At 39.8% G+C, this 18478-nt stretch overlaps 1 protein-coding gene across 8 annotated transcripts in view; it reads left to right on the top strand.

Moving 5' to 3' along the window:
- The window catches only part of HECW1 (HECT, C2 and WW domain containing E3 ubiquitin protein ligase 1), a 267774-nt gene that overhangs the window by 46994 nt on the left and 202302 nt on the right, over positions 1-18478 (top strand). The window contains exons 2-3 of one of the 8 annotated variants that reach the window (XM_035552515.2): positions 2321-2400; positions 14078-14135. The exons of 5 other annotated variants lie outside the window; for them this stretch is intronic. In XM_035552515.2, the coding sequence (XP_035408408.1) occupies positions 14109-14135 (27 nt within the window). In that variant the 5' untranslated portion in view covers positions 2321-2400; positions 14078-14108. The remainder of the gene's footprint in view (positions 1-2320; positions 2401-14077; positions 14136-18478) is intronic. 2 more of the 8 variants (XM_035552516.2, XM_050709020.1) reach the window with 2 other exon arrangements.

Raw genomic sequence — 18478 nt, 5'->3', positions numbered from 1 at the left:
GTTTATATTTTTTTACCAAAAGGACTCTCTTTGATGTCTGTATGCTTAATGAATCTGTCTGAGAATTTCATTGCTTATGGCTATTCATAATAAATTAATGAGTAATTAAAATTGTTATTAGGAAAAAAACGTGGGATTTTAGCGTTTGGAAAATATAGCGCTCATTTTACCTTCTGCAAGATTAGAATTTATCTAAATGTGAAGGCTGTCATTGCTTATTTCATTATTGCTTTGATTCCAAATCTAGAGGTAGATGTAAAATTGGTATGACAAAGTGGATAAACTGGCCACTAAATTTCATTGTATGTATGTTGATGCCTTTTCATAGCCACATGTTATTTGAGGTGTGTGTTTGCAGTATAGTTTGAAACCATAACTGGGCATTCTGCTGTTTAACAGTAACTTATGAAAATACACTAGAATGACATTTTTTTTTAATGTTATTTTGGATGTAATTTTTTAAAATACCTTACCAAGCTGGTTTCTCAAAAAAAAATTTTTTTTTGAATTTGCTGTAAGTATGTTGTGCTTAAATTTTGATGCTTTATTGAAAAGATCTTTATAGTGCATTTACTGCAGAAGGCAGCATCCTGGGAACTGTTTTCATTTTCTCTCTAATGCTTTTATTAAAACTTCCCATTGGAAAATGTTTGAAAACCTTTTTTGAGACAGAGAAACCACTTCCTCCCTCCCCCCGATCTTCCTACCCTCCACCCCATTTTTTTGTTGTTGTTTGGAAGGGATAAGGCAGTTGAGGTAGTAAAGTGTCTGTCACACGTGAAATTCCACTAAGGTTTGCTTGAGTGTGATTAACCTTATTAAAGTTGTTTTTTCCATGTTTTTCTTACCCATTGTCCCGTCCTACAAACATTTTGGAAAGCAAATGACTTCGCACTCAGGCATGCTCTTAAGTTATCACCTGTACAAATGTTTGCAGGACCCAGACTAATATATGTTCCCAGGCTGACTGGATTTGACAAGTTTCAGAGATGCAATCCTTCTCAACAAAGTTGTCAATCTCTGAGAATCCAAAACATTCAAGAGTGAAATGGAGGAGAATTAGCTCCGGCCCAAGTATATTAATAACCGCTATCTAAATCCCTCAAGAGCATCTTCCCGGCTGCATTTTGGTATTCTTCCAATATAGGTGTTAGCCCATCTCTTCTGAATAAAAAGTTAATATATTGACTTCTCACAGGTTTTATCTTATACTGTGCCTTTTTAATTGAAGTTAGGGTTGGTGGCTATATCAGAAATGCTATGCTGTCCTTTCTGCTGTCTACAGGAAAGGAATAGGTGCGGGAAAGGTCATTTTTATAGCTGACACGTTGTAGGGCTTCTTGTCTGACCAATTTGGTCTCTTCTGGAGGTGCTCACAGTCTTCATCTGTCTGTTTTCTTCAGATGCTCATATGGTGCGGGCTGGGAATGGGGCAGAGAAGGCTCTGCACAAGCTGCTGCATGGTCCTGCATCGCACTGGGCAGTGTGCAGCCCGTGCACAAATCTCTTCCTCTTGGAGCTCCTCGCTCATATCTCTGTCTCTTTAATCTCCCATTCCCTATTGCCCACCCTGGGTTCTTAAAAACATGGGTCAAGAAACTCTTTTGGAAAAAAATGAGGTTTGCGAGAAAGACTCTTTAAATTTGTCTTGTGATTATTTTGGGGGGCCTTTAGGGATGACCTTTACCAGATTCTCTGAAAAATTAAAGTTAGAAACCCGCCATAAAGACAGGATTGGGCTTTTGATGAATACTGAATATTGTAAAAGCTTCAATTAAATCCTAGTCATTAACCTTCTCAAACATTACAAAATAAACAACAGAACGCTTTTGGCCAAATATTTACAATACTGTCTTGTATTGTATCTGTACAGCTCAGATCTTTTCCTTTGCTAAGTCTGCATAAGACCTAAGGAGAGTATTTTCACTAAGCTGAAAAACACGATGTTGGCTGGAGGAACTGCTGGATGTAATGTAAAGTATCAATCAAGTGGGGTAAAATGCTCAGAAGTGTTCTGTGTTGGAAAAACATACTCACTTTAAATTCATGTAATGAACAGTGCCTTATCTTTTATGTTACCGTAAATACAACCTAAGTTATTCTCATGATATGCAGTGCTTTTTTTAATTAAAAAAAAGATACATCTCATGTAAGTTATGCTGACAAATAAGGATACATATGCATACATATATGTATATATGTGTGTGTATGTACACGTTTCTAAACGTACATATAAACAATAAAAGCAATGGTAACACAACATTTTAATATAAATACAAATTTTGTAATGAATTCTTACTGGCTTCTGTTTTCTTAAAAGGGATGAAATGCAGAACGAATCTTCCAGCACTCAGAATGCCCTGATGTGCCCAAATTCCCATTAGTAACACACTCTAACAGGTAACAATTGTATTCTCAAATGCCAGCTTGATTACTAGCACTTGCATAATTGCATTGACTTTCATGGTTTTATTCATATAGCTAAGTATATGCCTTAATTTGCAGAATTGGAACAGCTACATCTTTAGTTTTGGTAAGGTCATTTCCACCTCTGCTAATTGCATATGAAAGGTGTCAGCACATTTCTAAGTGACTTCTGATCACAGGAGACACTAACATAGGTGAGAGAGGCAGGGTAAGTTCCCGATTATATTTTGCTGCTTGTATTCTGAATCAGTAGCACTGGGAAGACTGTTTCATGAGAAAGGCTGTTTGCCAAAACATTTCTCATACATGTCAATTGTCACATATGAGGCCTGTTTTTACCCGAGTTATAACTGAGGATGAATTTACTTGGTTTGAATGAACAGTCTTTGGACTGTACTTTACAAATTAGCATCTCGAATACATGATTTAAGAGCTGCTAACTTAGGGAAACAAATGCTCATACTGGTAAAAGTTAACATTTAAAAAAGAAACCACACACCTTCCAGGCTATATGAATTCCCTTAAAATTCTTTTATAACTTAAAAAATACCCCCCTTCCCATTTAAACAAAGGTGACCAAAAAGGGAAAAATTAGTGCAACAACAGGCAGGTGAAGACTAAAATGTCTGCAAAAATTAGTCTCTTTGTTGGCATAGGTCCTGTTTCCAGGGGTATTTCTCTGCTAATTGTGTATTTGATGATGATTATGCGTGATTTTTTTATGATCTTGTGACAAAATGTAATATTCCAGGCAGCTCCTGAAGCATACACTTAATCAATGTTTATTAATTTATTTTGGAAATAACACCACCAACTTTAACCTGAGAATTACCTAGAGAAAAATAATTCCACTTTGCTTGTTCATCAGCACAATTTGCCTAACATTTTTCGTGACGGTTTAGATGATGATTCACAGGTCACTCGTGGTTCACTGGGCTCACTTGTTTGCAATTTCACTTCGAAACTCCAAAGCCAACTACTGGTTCCTGAGAGGACTTCTGATTTTCATGCATTAAGCATAAAACTCAAATGTACATGAAGGAAAACATGCTACTTAACAGTATTCATTTCCTGTTGATTACTTTTGATGGATGACTTTGCTTGTATGCCACAGTGCCTAAGTAGAAATTACACAGCATGGGGGAAAATAACTGGGGGATTGGGGCAGGGGTGGAGAAACCAGCAGTCAGCTGAAAAGTGATAGCTTTATAATGAAGGTTTTTTTAGTTATAGAAACAGCAATGAATTCCTCAGTTACTTCCTTTTTGTGCAGCTGAAGAACACACAACTGTGATACATATGTATTCTTTAAACAGCAGTCTTCAAGTTAAATCTGATCACTGGAATTCTGTCAGGGACTCACTTTGGCATCCAAATTAGTGCGTGTAAATTATGCATGCATGAGCACAAGAAATAATTTTGTGTTCATAACAGCCAATTGTACATTCAGACGAATGTTTGCATGCGTAGTCACCCATTTGGAATCAGGCCCAAACTAAATTAGAATTAATACCATGGGCTAGTTCCAGGATTTAGCTCTCGGTCTGTTTATAATAATGTAATATACATTAAAAATATCCACCTCGGCAGAGTGCATCCTGCAGAGGCTGTTGTAGCTGAAAACCCTTGTAGCTGCAACAATCGTATACCATCAGGTAAACATGTACACGGGAGATAAGAGGTTGGTACATCAAGTAGAACCGTCATCAACGTAAATTTGGTGCATGTGTAATGCGAAGGAACAGGCTGGGCTGCGTAACAGAGAATAGACAGAGATGCCCCAAGCACCTCTTCTTTTCAACCTCCTCTGCGCCATGCTGTGTGAGCAAGGGCTGTGCAAATTAGATGGACTGTTTCCAGGAGACAGCCACTTCTGTCCAAAGCCCCTGAGCTGACAGCGTGCACTTTAAAAGTAATAATGGCTGCCAGCCACCGCGGGCCCCAGGGGATGGGATCCTGACGTGCTGCACAGCGTTCAACAAGCACACCTGATGTCTTGTGTCAAGTTAAGTGGCCCGGTCTGAGGTGCAGGGCTGGAGGAGAGGGGGCAAAAACCCAGTCTTCTGGCTTAAAGCCTTGTGGACGTTGCATCCCTTTCGTACTGAGCATCTTCCACTGCTTGGACTGTCTCGTGAACAAGGGAACCATCCCCAGCGTCCTTCCTGTCCCCGCCAGTTGTGGTGAGATGAGTGTGCTCGCCAGTCTCGGTTTCAGCTGATGAGGTGTTTGAACTCAGAACAGCCTCCCCAAAGCAGAGGTGTAACTTTATTTTCTGTGAGTGGAAGACAGTTCCAGCCATGCTTTCAGTGCAGACCATGGACAATTTCAAACTTTTTTATTGCCAGAAGAGGAAAGAGCACTCAGCTGTCCTAAAAAGATGATTTGGTGCTATGAAAGGAGTACCAAAAGAAGAGAAGAATAAAAGGAAGCAACGAAGTGATCGTAAATAATGAGTTTTATTAAGAAAAAAGGGTTAGCTCCTGCTTGTTTCAATGCAAAGAATTGTGAATCTGATTTTATTTATTTATTGTATATTAATTATATATATATATTGTATATTAATTAGTGTTATATAGGGTCAGATGACTCTGCATGAAGTCTTGGCATCAGATGGAATACTGATCCTGTTATCTTAGCTACTAATGTGACCCAAAAATTAGTATAATTAAAGGGTTTTTTTAATCAATTTTTTTAATGCAGGTGTTAACCTGCAAAACTGATCTGTATGTTTATAAGAAAATCTCAGAGGCTTCCTGATGGCACCGCAGGTGTGTTATATATAGAAGTGATCTTAAGCAGGTCGAGGGAGAGCACAAGAGAAAATCAATCAGTTCCTCTGCAGAAAAATAAAAATAAATTCACAACATATTTGCTTATTGTTTTGAGGTAAGACTGTCCTTTAAATTCCCAGGGTTACAGAAATGATAAAATGTATTCAAGTAAATAACTTGTTTTGGAAAAGATTACTTATCCTTAGAAATTGTTTTGTTACTTAGCCCTTTATTCTGAATCCACTATGGAAATATGGATATGGAAAGTAGAAATAGAAACATTCTCTTACATCCTTCTCTAATGTCTACTTGTCTGAGAGAGCTTGTCACTTAATTTTTATTCTTAAAAAAAAATATATCAACAGCTCTCACACTTACAGAAGTAAAACTTGGCTTTGATTTTGTATTTTTATTTTTTTAATTTAATCTACTGATTTTTATAGGGCAAAACTCAAGGGGAAGCAAGGTGTAATTAATGGGGCCAATGTTTCACCCTTGAAGAAGTTAACAGCAAATTATAATCAATTTCAGCAGTACAGGAATTTCACACTATTATTTCCTAGGTCTTATTAAAAATAAAACAACATAATCAATTGGAAGTAACTGTTTTTCATCCAGGTCATGTATTTAAGACTGTCTGAGATACTTTGAGAAGGTGAAACGCTGCTGGTCTGACCCTGTTTAGATGGGAATTATCTAAATGGCCTGGTTTTAAAGACGCGCTTCATCTTGCTCTTTCCATTTAGAAAATGATGCATGGCAAAAAGTGGGAGGTTAGTGGTCCAGGTAGGACATACTGGTCTGTTTGCTGTTGTCCTTGTGGCCAGGTTTCTATGAAAATAAGCTTCCACTTCCCCCCCGGATGAATGTGTCCTCTGCTCCAACTCTGTCTACTTGAGAAACAGCATTTGCCTTCTTCAGTGGCCTTTTGTAAAGCCTAGTGCTTCTGTCTGCCTGCCTGATTCATTATGCTATTTATCACTTTTATCGAGTATAAAAATCTCTTTCGCTTATAGCGAACTTGAAATGCCATGCAAGTGGACTGCCAGATAAATTAGTGATTATTTGTGTCCAGCAATCATTGTGGCTTTACGTTTTATCTGTGTATCAGTATCACTCAAGTATCCCCTTGCTGAGATACTGAGCTTGCTGGTAACTCCAGAGCTGGCACCGGTTGTCTGCTTTTCCCCAAGGTCCCCTGGATCATTCCTCAACAGAGTTTTGCTGAGGTCGGTCCCCAGGGCATTTTGTGCAGGGAAAGATGGAGCCAACCAGTTACCAGAAGTAATACTTCTGGTTTGGGACTTCTTATTTTTCTTTTTTTATCCAAGGAGGAAAAAAGCTTTTCAATCTTTTCCTTTTATATCTTCCTTTAGCAACTGGGTCTGTGAACATTGCTTTGAAGAAGTGAATGGTGTGATTCTAAATACAACTCTGCAAGATGCTGTTACGTTAACCTTTGCCTGTGTGTTCATAAGGAAGCAAATAAAAGTTTAGCATAGCTAGGCCCAGAGCTTGCAAAATCCTTTTAGGTAGTGGATTCGGCCCCCAGATATAATCTCTTTACTGTAACTTCCATCTTCTGCACGGAACTATCCAAAAAACAAACAAACAAACAAACAAAACAAAACAAAACAAAACAAACAAAAAAGGACCTTTAATACAGTAATAAATTTGTTTCTTTGGTGTGGAAAACGCCAGTTTGCTGTTATAGCATGTGGTTATATCTGTAGTAAAAAGAGAATGAGATGGGGGCACAGGGTGATTCCACTGAAATAATAAGGATGCTGAGCCTTGTCCAGTGAGCAGGGTTAGTGTTGTGGCTGCGAGGCTGTGTACCTTTAGGATATCCAGTGGTTTAGAAATGAGCTAAAGGGTCTAGCACTTATCTGTTACAGAAGTTTGTTATTGCTGGGATTGCTGCTTTCTTTCTTTCTTTCTTTCTTTTTTTTCCCCTCTTTTTTGACAATTAGATGTAAGCTGTAGTTTGCAGATATTTTTATTTATATGGTCATTACACCGAACAATTGGGAGAAGATGCTTCTGGTGCTGCTAATAGATAATTGGATGTTTCTGTGTCACAATTCATCAGATAAGTTGAGGAGATTGCCAGCTCCAGAGATGTCCAACAGCAGCTTGTTATACTTGAAGCTTGCTGCTTTGCAGACACGGGCTTTAGTGGCTTGTTGCAGTCAGAGATGAGTAATGGCATTTAGGCAGTGCTAAATACAGTTTTCTGTCTTGTACCTTTTCCTGCTATAAGTCTAATAGCTTTAACATCCTACTCAAATACGAAATATAATAGTTTACTGCATAGCTGTCATGTGTTCTATTTTTTTTCAACTTGCTTTATTCCCCCATCTCTACTTTCTGGTTTGGCAAAAAGATGCTTCTAGACAGACCCTGAAATTGCATTTGCAAGTACAAGGTTTTAGAGGCATCAGGATAAGGGATGCAAATACTGACCCTTCACTCATGCCTGGTTCTTTGGAAGATGGGTCTGGCTTCCTTGTACCTGATATTTGCAGCTTGTTCAGTGGTGAACTTCATTTGGTAAGCATTAATACAACTGCATGTGTTAGTATTCCACTGATCCTTCAGGACGGCAGTTCAGACCCGACTTCATTTCACAAGTGGCTGACAGACTGTGTTAAACTGTTTTTCTACTTAAGTCGGTGTACTGCCAGGTATCCACATCACCAGGAAAATCACAATTGTCAGAGAGAGACTGAAGACTTGAGGCCAGGGCCTTCAACCAGTTGTTAATTATAGTCTATTGGAGCCAGTGGAGCGATGAGGAATTACTCCGTCTGAAGAAGTGGTGTTGTACACAGTTCAACCTGGTCAAACAAAATGTTTTCTATTAAGGCAAGCGCTGAGTCCCGGTGTCAGAGCTGTGGGAAGAGTTTAGCTGCTGCTGGTCTTGCAACTGTGTCCCACAGTAGGCAGGAGTCTTTTGTGCCTGGTTGTTGGACTGCTGATCCCTGCCATCAGCATGACATTTGCTTAACAAGAAAAACTGAAAAGTAGCAAAATATATATATGGACTGCTTCTCCTGCAAAATGTCACTGCTAACCAAAATATTAGGTGCAAGTGGGTGGATGCCTCATTTCACCACATATAAGAGGATAACTAAAGCTGAGGATAAAGAAACACATCACCCCTAATGCACTTCCTTTGGGTACAATGATGCCAACTTTCTTTAGTTTTCGTTGTCTACAGCCACAGCATTATATAACAGCTAAATGTTTGGTGAATTGCCTGGCAAAATCTGTAGGAGAGAGGAGGAGTTGCTGAGGAGCCCCATTTTCCAGAGGCTCACCAAAGCAAGGTGAATTTTGTTCTCTTTCATAACTTGATCCCGACATTCCTGCAATGCTTGTCCCCTTTTCAGTAAATCTTCACAGACTCTTGTTGTCCTTACCTGCCTGGCAGGCAGATGAAACACTGCATCATCCTATTTCCATTGCCTCTTTCAGGTGGGCTCAGTTTGTCCTGAGACCACAGCTTCCTACAGTAGTCGTTCTCTTCAGACTCTGTTCATCTGAAGCTCTTGGTGGGTAGGTGGGTGTCTCTGAGATTTCACCTTGATGGAAGCAGAAATCATGTATTTTGTTCCATGTTCATATGTCTCCTTGCTACATGGAGGGCCTTGGTTCAGGACCTTGCTTCTAAACTACAACTTAATGTATCAGCATTTATAATAGCAGTCAGATTTTTAATAATGTCAGCTGTTGGTTACTGCTGCTACTACCCAATTCCTTCCAAGGCTGGCTTGCAAACTGAGAACAACGTGGTAGATTTACAGATTAGCAGATGGAGGATCTCACCTGAAAAGGCCATGCAGTTGTTATCTTTTTAATTTCTTTGGTATGGAGCAATCAGAGGTTTCATTGTACATTAATATGTACAGATTTTATGCATTACTTTACTTGAAAATCTAGAGTGCTTTCCACAACAGATGTAGCTCTGATTTTGAGCCAGTTTTCAAGACAACTGAGGTTTGTCTCTGTGCAATTAAAATCCTCAATTAACATATTAATTCTTTTTCCTAATGACATTACTTTTTTTTTTTCTTTTTGTCTACTGAAGGAAAAAGAAAATGACTAATTTTTATACTGGTTTGTGAGATATTTAGCTAATTTGCACATGATAATTTGTAAAGATCTGTCTTGCAGTCACAACACTGAGCATTTATTCTAAGGGATTTTATATATTTCTTCCTGTCGCTAAATGCATTGTAATAGTGACTTCATATAGCAAGCATAATTAGCAAAATTGAAAAATACAAGATTTTTTGGTACATTTTTATTTGTTGAGACAGAAGGAACAAACACTTCCAGCATAAGTACTGCTTCCTTCTTTTCTCTGATCTTTATAGAAAATAAAAAATAAAAAACCTTTCAAATATCAGACTATCTGAGAAGGTTAAAAAAAAAAAGTCATTCTGATCTCTTAAATGTCATTCTGATCCCTTTAATGCAAAGATGATGCTTAAAGCATTCAGCAGGCAACTGTTAATTAATGGCATATTGGGACTGATGCAGGGGGCAAGGGCAAACGAAGTAGTGGAGGAACAGAAGAGCGCATCTGCAGAAGAGAAAAAAGCGTGCCTGCTTTTCTGTTATTGTTAACAGAACTGTTAATATTGTTGGTAGAGAAAAGTGTATCTTCTGTTAGCATGGCTGTGGTGCTCCGTCTCTGTATGAGCTGGTGGCTCAATATTTGGGGAGCGGTGCTAGACGAAGCCCTGTGCAAGTGGCATGGAGCCTACGGGGACCTGAGCACAAGCCTTCGCTGATGCCAGGAACAAACTGTTGACCACTGGGAGAAATAATTTTTCAGCCTTGAATGGGTTTTCCTGCAAAGACTGCATTGTTATTAGGCAGCACTGCACATCATGCCTGGAGATCATTTGTGCTAATTACTATACAAACTGCCTCAAGGCACTAAGCAGTTCACAGCCTAAGTGCAAGCAATATAGAAAGATATTAAAAATAAATAAAAACACAGCAGCAGGAGGCAATGATACAGTGGAAATGGAATTGTGTATGGGTAGCTGTGTGAACATGTATGTGGATATGTAAAACATGGATTTTAGTTGCTTGCACGTCAACTTTAACATGATCAGAGGTTTATCTTTTGGTTTCCTAAACAAGTTGCTGCAAAAAAAGTGTTTCTGAGTAGACATTTGAAGCAAGATGCCGGGTACCAGCAGGGTGTGAGTCTTACAGTCATGTCAGGAAGGGCATGGTATGCATTAAAGAAGATGTTAATCAGCCTGTATGATGAGCAGAGCCATCCAGAAGCTACCCTGCCACTGCTTAAGAGGCAGGGGTGGGGGTCAAGCATCGGCTGTAGGGATTAGCAACTGCTTCTGTGCAGGAAGGGACAAAGCAGGAGGAAATGAAAAGTGGAGGAGGAGAAGGGAAGATACTGTTACAGCAGAGACAAAGGAGATAAACCTGGAAGGAGTGGTGCTGAGGTGCAGCTGGGCTTGTCTGATTTGGATAGCAAACAAGAAACCTTAATGTTAAGTGATGGGTGATGAAAGAGAAGGTGTTAGAAGAGTTGAGGGAGATGAAAACAGAAATCAGGAGAGGGAGTAAACACTGACTGAATAAACTTGAATTCCCCAGGGTTTTCAGAAGGAGAAATAGGTTAGGAAAACTCCACTGCCTGGGGGGACTCTCCTCCTCACTTGTCACTTTTCTAATGTCATGCAGAGAGCTCAGAAGAAACCACTCATATCCTGGGGATGCTGGAGTGATTTTGTTGAAAACTTGTATTGTTCCCAACAGGGAAATGAAGGGGTGCTCAGGCTTGCATGTGGTCCTGGCACACAAATAGCCCATCTCCTGTATTCTCTAGTCACTGTTCCTCTAACCTCCTTAGCATACAGGCTCAAATCCTGGTAGTACTGATTTTCCAGGCTCTTGAGAGTGTGTGTTTGTGTATGCCTTTACTGAAATAAGTGCTTTTTAGACTTTTATTTCAATAGCAACTGGCCGACCCCGTCATGGACTGAGAAGGGGAGGGTAAATGCTGCACTGAATGCCACACGAAAACCAAACAAAAGTGCCAGGAAATGTGCAATCTAAATGTAAAGATGGGAGTTCATAGGTGAACAAGGACAGACAAAGAAATACAGAAAACCGTGTTTTATCTGAGTGATGTTCTGTGTGATCACAGGCTCTCCAGTGTACTTTAAGAACACTCCAACCCTAATTACACTTCTGAAGCACTTATTTAACAGAGAAGTCCCCCTGAGTAAATCTATTGATATGTAAGATAGCACTTTTGCTGTTTATTGCTATTAAAGCTGGAGCGTGCAGCCCCACATGCAATGTACACACCTGTGGGTGGGCAGGGCCCTGGCCCTGGGTTGCACCCCGCTGCCCCACGCTGCGTAGGCCTCAAATGGGGACTGAGTGTGCCTGGGGCCTTTCTCAGTCCTGCCACAAACTCTGAGCGATGCTTGCTTTCTGGCCTGAAGGTGTGAAGGCATCCCAACACGGCCTGCCACATTAAGTGCAAAAAAATGCTTTCTGTGCCTTTCAGAGTGGGAGTGGGGCAGTGTGTTTTTCACGCTGCCTATGTATAATGAAATTTCCCTTTCTGAAAGTTGCCTAAGAATCTGGTTAGGAAGAGAACCATGCTTTTCTCCCAAATCACAATAAGCAGAGACTTAGCACAGAAGAGTTTTTCAAAAAACACCGGGATGTCATTCAGCCTTTCCTGGCAACATTGCATATATGTATGTACGTGCTGGTGCCCTAAAGAAGCGCTGGCATCAGTCACCTTAGCAGTGTCATTGCGAACATCCTGGCAGAGATGGGGAAAGCACCGTACGTACCCTGCACTAGGTTGCCTTACTATTGCTTCTGGTACTGAAATGTAAGCAGCCTTGGTATGTTTGTGTCTCATTTCTTGTCAGGAAAGCAAAGTGACTGGGCTATGTTATAAAAAAATCCTACAGAATATTACTTTTTCCCATGGGCAAAGCTATTAAGTCTCAAATGAGTTTCCATGTGGCTAAAAAAAACAGTACATGGTGACAATGGTTTTGAGAGGCGGTCCTAGTTATTTGGAAGAGTTTTTGTGCCACATCTACTCCTCATGGACAACTGAAAACAGTGTGCATGGATAAAGTTCGCTGAGATTGTTTCCAAAGAGGGCTTCATCCAACTGTGCGATAACCCCATTTTATTTCCAATGTAAATAGACTGTTTCAGTAAAAGCAAAGGCCACCAAACTGTAGGCAGTTGGTAAATTTGGGACTGAAATGAATTATGTACATGAGATTTAGTGTCTTCCGAAGAAGGGCACAGGGAGATGACAACATGACGTGCACTTTAACTTTCTTTAATTTCATGGCCGTTGTGTATTTTAAAAGTCTTCCTGTCTGATAAAATGGCATTGCTTTATTTCATAAATCTTTTTTTTTTTTTTTTTTTCTTTAACTGAGCATTTCCAAATAGTGGACATTCTTCCTAAATTTGTTACCTTTCCCTCCTCTCTTGGTTGTCTTGTTCATTTTTGTGCTGTTGTTGAATTAACAGTTTTAGTAGTCATTTAAATCATGTTTTTATAAGACTTTTTTCTGCTTTCTGGAGAAGAGGAGGCTGAGGGGAGACCTAATCACTCTCTACAACTACCTGGCAGGAGGTTGCAGCAAGGAGGCTGTCGGTCTCTTTTCTTGGGTGACGAGTGATAGGACATGAGGAAATGGTCTCAGGTTGTATCAGGGGAGGTTTAGATTGTACATTAGGAATAATTTCTTCACAGAGGGGGGTGGTCAAGCATTGGAACGGGCTGCCCAGGGAAATGGTGCAGTCCCCATCCCTGGAGGTATCTGAGATATGTGGATGTGGCACTAAGGAATGTGGCTTTGTGATGGGACGTGGTAGGTCAGGTTGATGGTTGGACTTGATGGTCCTGAAGGTCTTTTTCAATCTATATGATTCTATGGGACATGGGATATTTGACTAGTTTGTTGCTGAGGAGCTTGCCCTGCTAGTGCAGTGGAGGAGCTGCAAATGTCATAGTGCCTCAGTCACAAAGAGGAGCAGAGAGAATGAATTGAAAATACGGATGTAAATGCTGCTGCTGGGACTGAACTGTGGATGTCTTTCACGTTTTTTTTAATTGAAAACACTGTTATTGCATGTTTGGGGGCCTTCTGTCCTTGCTGATTAGCTGTCACTGATTCGGGTTGAAGTTTCTTTGTTTCATCGATTCTCCCTGTGTAGTTTTGTAATATGTAGGTTTTTGAAGCACTGGTTGCGGTTAATTAGAGAAGTTGAGGTTCGTTCATTATTTCGTGGTCTGATCTTGGACTACTAAAATTATGTTGGATACCAGGTCGGCTCAAGTACAGCACATTGAAATAAACTTCCTTTGCAGCTGGTCCCCATGATATCCAAGGGTATCAATAAATTGATAGGACACAGAAATGCTGGTCGACTGCTACCTCTCTAAGCTCCCTCAACGTGAGGATTTTATGGTGAAGCTGAAGATCCACTGATGGTGCCTTTTCTTATATCCAGGCTTCTTGCTTTCTTTCAGATGCTTCTTGAATCAAATGAATATGATGCTTAATCGTGTATAGTCTGCAAAATTTACTGTAGTTAATCCCATTTGTATTTTTTAAACACACATATTTCAGTGTTGAAGTGCATGACAACATTCAGGTCTACCAGAGCATGATATCATACACTGTTAACATGGGTAAGATATACTCACTGTCCAACGGTGAAGCAAGTCAATTAATAAAATGTTGGCAAAGACAGTTTTGGTAGAAAAGCAATGTTTATAAATGTCGCTTATGTTGCTTACGGGATACATGCTGAGTTAACCTCATTGAACTTTTCCCCAGGAATTGATGCGCGTACAATTGGCGGGTCATTATGCTGCTCCACCTGTGTAGTGTTAAGGTCAGTGTGTTTTTCTGATTATAAAAACCATCCATACCATTCCATTATAAATTCACTACCATTCATAATGGAATGTGCCAAAGCTCAGAGCTCGTTGCAGCTGCCCCCGGTCCATATTTAAGATCAAACAAAGCAGTTCAGGTAATCTGAGCACCTTTTCAGCAACACGTCCAGTCAAGCTTCATTTGAAATGATCTTTCCTTGTTTTGTTTCTGTTTCATTTTTGTTTCATTTTTGAACCTACCATCCGATATCAGTGTTGTTTTTGTATTGTGTTTTAATACGGCCTGCCCAAGAATTTTTCTCGAGTCAAGACATGGCAATTAAGATCATAGCAAGGAGGTCCTGGGAGCAGCAGGCAGCTGTAATGTTGCAGTTGCACGCCTTCATGCGTAGGCAAAGCACAGAATGCATCAACCGCTCACCTTCACGAGGCATTTCCTGAAACCTACAGCTTTTAACTGCAAATTAATTCTGAGTCATCAAGGCACACAAATCAGCCATCACAGCAGACACTAATGTGTGAGATGCAGGAATGTATGACTGGCACTAACCACGTACGAGGGGAATCCGTGAGATGATGTGCATGCGTAACACACTGCTGCTGTATGCATCTTTCTGCACAGCTTAGTTCTTTCTCTAATTGTCATGCATTATCAAAGCAAGACAGAATGTGCATTAAAGCTTATCTGGTGTTATTTCTGTCAATGAAATGTTGTTATGGTTGGGGTTTTTGTTTGTGTGTTTGCTTCTACATTTTTCTTTGTTACTAGTCCTCCAAATAGCATTAATTCTGTGAAGAATACAAATTCTGTGAACACCCTTGTATGTGATAGGTCATTATATTCTTCTGGTTTCATGAGGATGTATCCTTTTTATATTGAATTTTGCACTGTGTAGTAGCTACTGAGAGCCTCCAGCACTGGCTGTTTTGCTGTGGAATGTTTTGAGCCTCTGTGCAAATAAAGCGGTGCTGGAATTGCTGTGGAAATAGATAGAGCCTCTCAATAACAACAGCTGCAAATTTTTATGACAGTGTCCAACAGCACTCTTCCTTTCACCTCTCCATAGCTGTAAACTCAGTGGTATTCTACACTAAACATGTAAAATTTCCCCAGAAGCATCTGCTATACAGTGCATACAGAATCACAAGGTGCGTTGGAAAGTCATGGGAAGAACAATGCCTTTGGTGAAAAGTAATCCTTGAATGTTCTAGCTTGTGAAAACTGTTCACAACCTGACATTTCACCCAACAATATGACTTTTGAAACTGCTGCATAAGGTAAGTACATATCCAGAGGCTTTTGGCAGTTTCTTTCCATTACTCTGGGGAAAAAGAAAAAGGATAAAAAGGAAAAAAAAAAGAAAAAAAAAAAAAAGGATTTCAGTTTTTCAATTTGGCCACGGTCCAAAAACTAAATAGAATATCCCCCCAAAAGAGATGATGCTCTTCATTGTAGGACTGCATGTTTTTTCTCAAGTGAAGAGACCAATGAAGGGCACCTTTAATAGCAGAAAAGATTAAGAATAGTTTTGTTAGTAAAATGGATCATGTTATACCTTTGAAACTTAAAAAAGCAAAAAGTTTTTTTGTTTGTGCACCAGAAGGATCTATTTGGCAGTGTTTTCGAGTTCATCTGTGGTGATGAAGGTTCCTAAGTTTTGACCAAATGCATTTCTCACCACTGCATAAATGTAACAAATTTGGGCCCTTACATACAAAACAAAGGAATTCCCAGATGTGGTTGTATAAGATACCTCCCACCAAGAACCTTGCCAGAAGCTGACGATATTTCAGTAAGTCACGACAGCAGGAAGAAGGTAATTTAACTGCCTGCTGCCACACATTCAACTGGCAGTGATACTTTCTCTCTTTGGGCAAGTTTTCTGTTTAAGGTCAGTCCTCAGTCTGAGGACAGCTATACTCAGACTTACCAGAGTGATGCAAATTGTAGGTACTTGTCACGAAGTGCTGTCTATTAGATCCATCACAGAACTTTTATTTGACAAAATTAATTAACTGAAAATGCACCTTTGGCTCAATTTCTGCCATTCTCCGTTGCGTCTGGAGAGTGAAAAAAAAAATTAATAAAAAAAGAAGAGTCATTCCCCAGTTCCCTGCCCCACCTCCTGTATTCTGTCCACCTACATGGAAAAAAACATTTAACTGAGTTTATAACAGTAATTCCAGCTGTTACAGAACATATTTTTCTTCTTCCTTGCCGTTATTAAGTAAAAAAACTGCTTTCCCTCTGTCTCAATATGGCCTGCTTCAGGCAAACTAAAACAAATGCATGATTTAGTCTGTGGCAGCGAACAGTACGTACCTGCATGGTCATATACTTGACCTTGCAGACGAACCTTTTGATTGAGTTGTGCGTAGATATTTGAGATAAATATTTTAGATAAATGCTAGTATTTGTTAGTGGTTTGAAGACTTGCCGGGTGCAGGACCGCTCCAAACCCTTGGGGAGGCCTGAGCACCATCACAGCTCTGTGTTCAAGCGCCTATTTTATTTTAGTTCCTTAAGTTAACTTCCCTAAGTATACTTTGTACACTCAACAGAGTGCAGTCAGGCTCCTATTGGTATATCAGAGCACCCTTTTCTCTCCCTTAACTGTGGAAGTGGTATAGAGAAGTCCCTAATAATATTATAGTAGTAGCCCTAATAATATAAGCACCCAAATCTCAATGCAAGCTATAAAAGGCTGGAAGGGAAAACAGAAAAACTGTATTAGCACAAGCAAAATCATGTCTCAGAAAGGAGTTAGTGCTCTAGTATGTGGTGGCTGACACTAGCTCCTGCAAGACGACATTCCTTGTTTTTTAAAAGGTCTACTCTAGATGAGACAAGGAACAATTGGCTTCAGCTTAGTTCTTCATTAGGGAAGAGGGTTTACATTGTTCCATTGCTTAAAAAAATCAGCTTTTGTGCAGGCTTTACATTATATTCACTCTACCTGTGACCATTATAGCGTGTCCTTTTTGTAGAATTCTGTTTGTATTAAAACACACAAATGATTTATATAAGAAAAGCCATTAATTCATCACATGGGGAGATCATTTTTTTAATCAGACAAGTTATCTATGGTAAAAAAAAGAAAGACACATTAGTGTTCCTAAATTAAACATGGTTGGTGTAGAATTGTGGTTTAGTTTGGACTCAATATACAGAAACTTTTCAGATGCTCTCCTGCAAAGAGTAGTAGTTCTTAAGCAAAAATTCAAACAAACAACAGTTAAGTGAATTTATTTTCTTTACTATAAAAATTGAATGTCTGTATTATTAAAAATAAACCAAAACAGACAGAGGAAGAAGCCATACCTGAAAGCTGTATTCCAGCCAAAAGCCTTCCCACTTATCAAAACGAAAGAATTTTGTGACTGCTTTATTTTCTGCTGTAAAAATACCTACTTTTGCTAATGATAACACGCAGAGCACATTTCAAACTTTGCATCTCTTCTCATATGTTTGTCTGATTAGCAGAAGAGCTAAGCAGCCCACCAAAATGCATTCAGGTGCAAAAGACAGAGCATTTAGCAAACCTGCAGGCGTGAAGGAAAGCAGCAGGCTTTTCCTGCAGACCCTCGACGAGGGGGCAGCAGTTGGGCTAAGCCACGGTAGGAGGCAGCGGGCTGCAGAGAGGTGGAGCTGTGAAGCCAAGCCCTTGCTCTCCTAATGCCTTTTTAATTAGAGTAACATAAATATTGGCTAGGATGATAGTTGTGTCTTAATGGAGAAATTAAGGAATGGATTCATTTTTGGCACAATTCCCTCTTCCTGTTGACGTCAGTCCCTATTTCCAGCAGCAGTTTAATTGAAGGAGCAATTCTATTTGCTTATTATCCAGCAGCCTTGTAGGGGAATAACTGTACATTTGGGAGAGCACGAGGGGGATTAAGGGCACCAGCAGAAACAAAGTCAAGCATTAAAAAACAGCACAACCCAACACCGTGAGCATTTGAGTGATTAGGAAAAGAGGCCTTGCAATGAAATCTGGTGATGAGTTTGCCATTATACCACAGAACTGGAAGGATGGGGAGATGGCAGTGCTTTCTATCTAACGTCGTGTATGTAGGAATAGAAAAGAGTGGGACAGCATCTGATTCAAAGTCTGACATCACAGGAGTCTTTTCACCACACCCAGAGGATGTGAGATGTAAATTCAGTGCAGGGGAACTGAAAAGTTTTGCATGGATCTGTGCCCACACACATGAGCCTCTTGCCTGTACCACAGGACGGTAGGTGGAAACAATCAAAAACAAGGGCTATGCCTTTGAAGTTTTGATGCTGCTTTAAAACCTCTTGTTTAAGCAGCTGTTGTCAGCTGGAAGCTCATGG

Source organism: Cygnus atratus, chromosome 2 (genome assembly GCF_013377495.2).
Source record: "Cygnus atratus isolate AKBS03 ecotype Queensland, Australia chromosome 2, CAtr_DNAZoo_HiC_assembly, whole genome shotgun sequence".
Taxonomy (NCBI): domain Eukaryota; kingdom Metazoa; phylum Chordata; class Aves; order Anseriformes; family Anatidae; genus Cygnus; species Cygnus atratus.
This window is presented reverse-complemented; position numbering and strand designations above follow the sequence as displayed.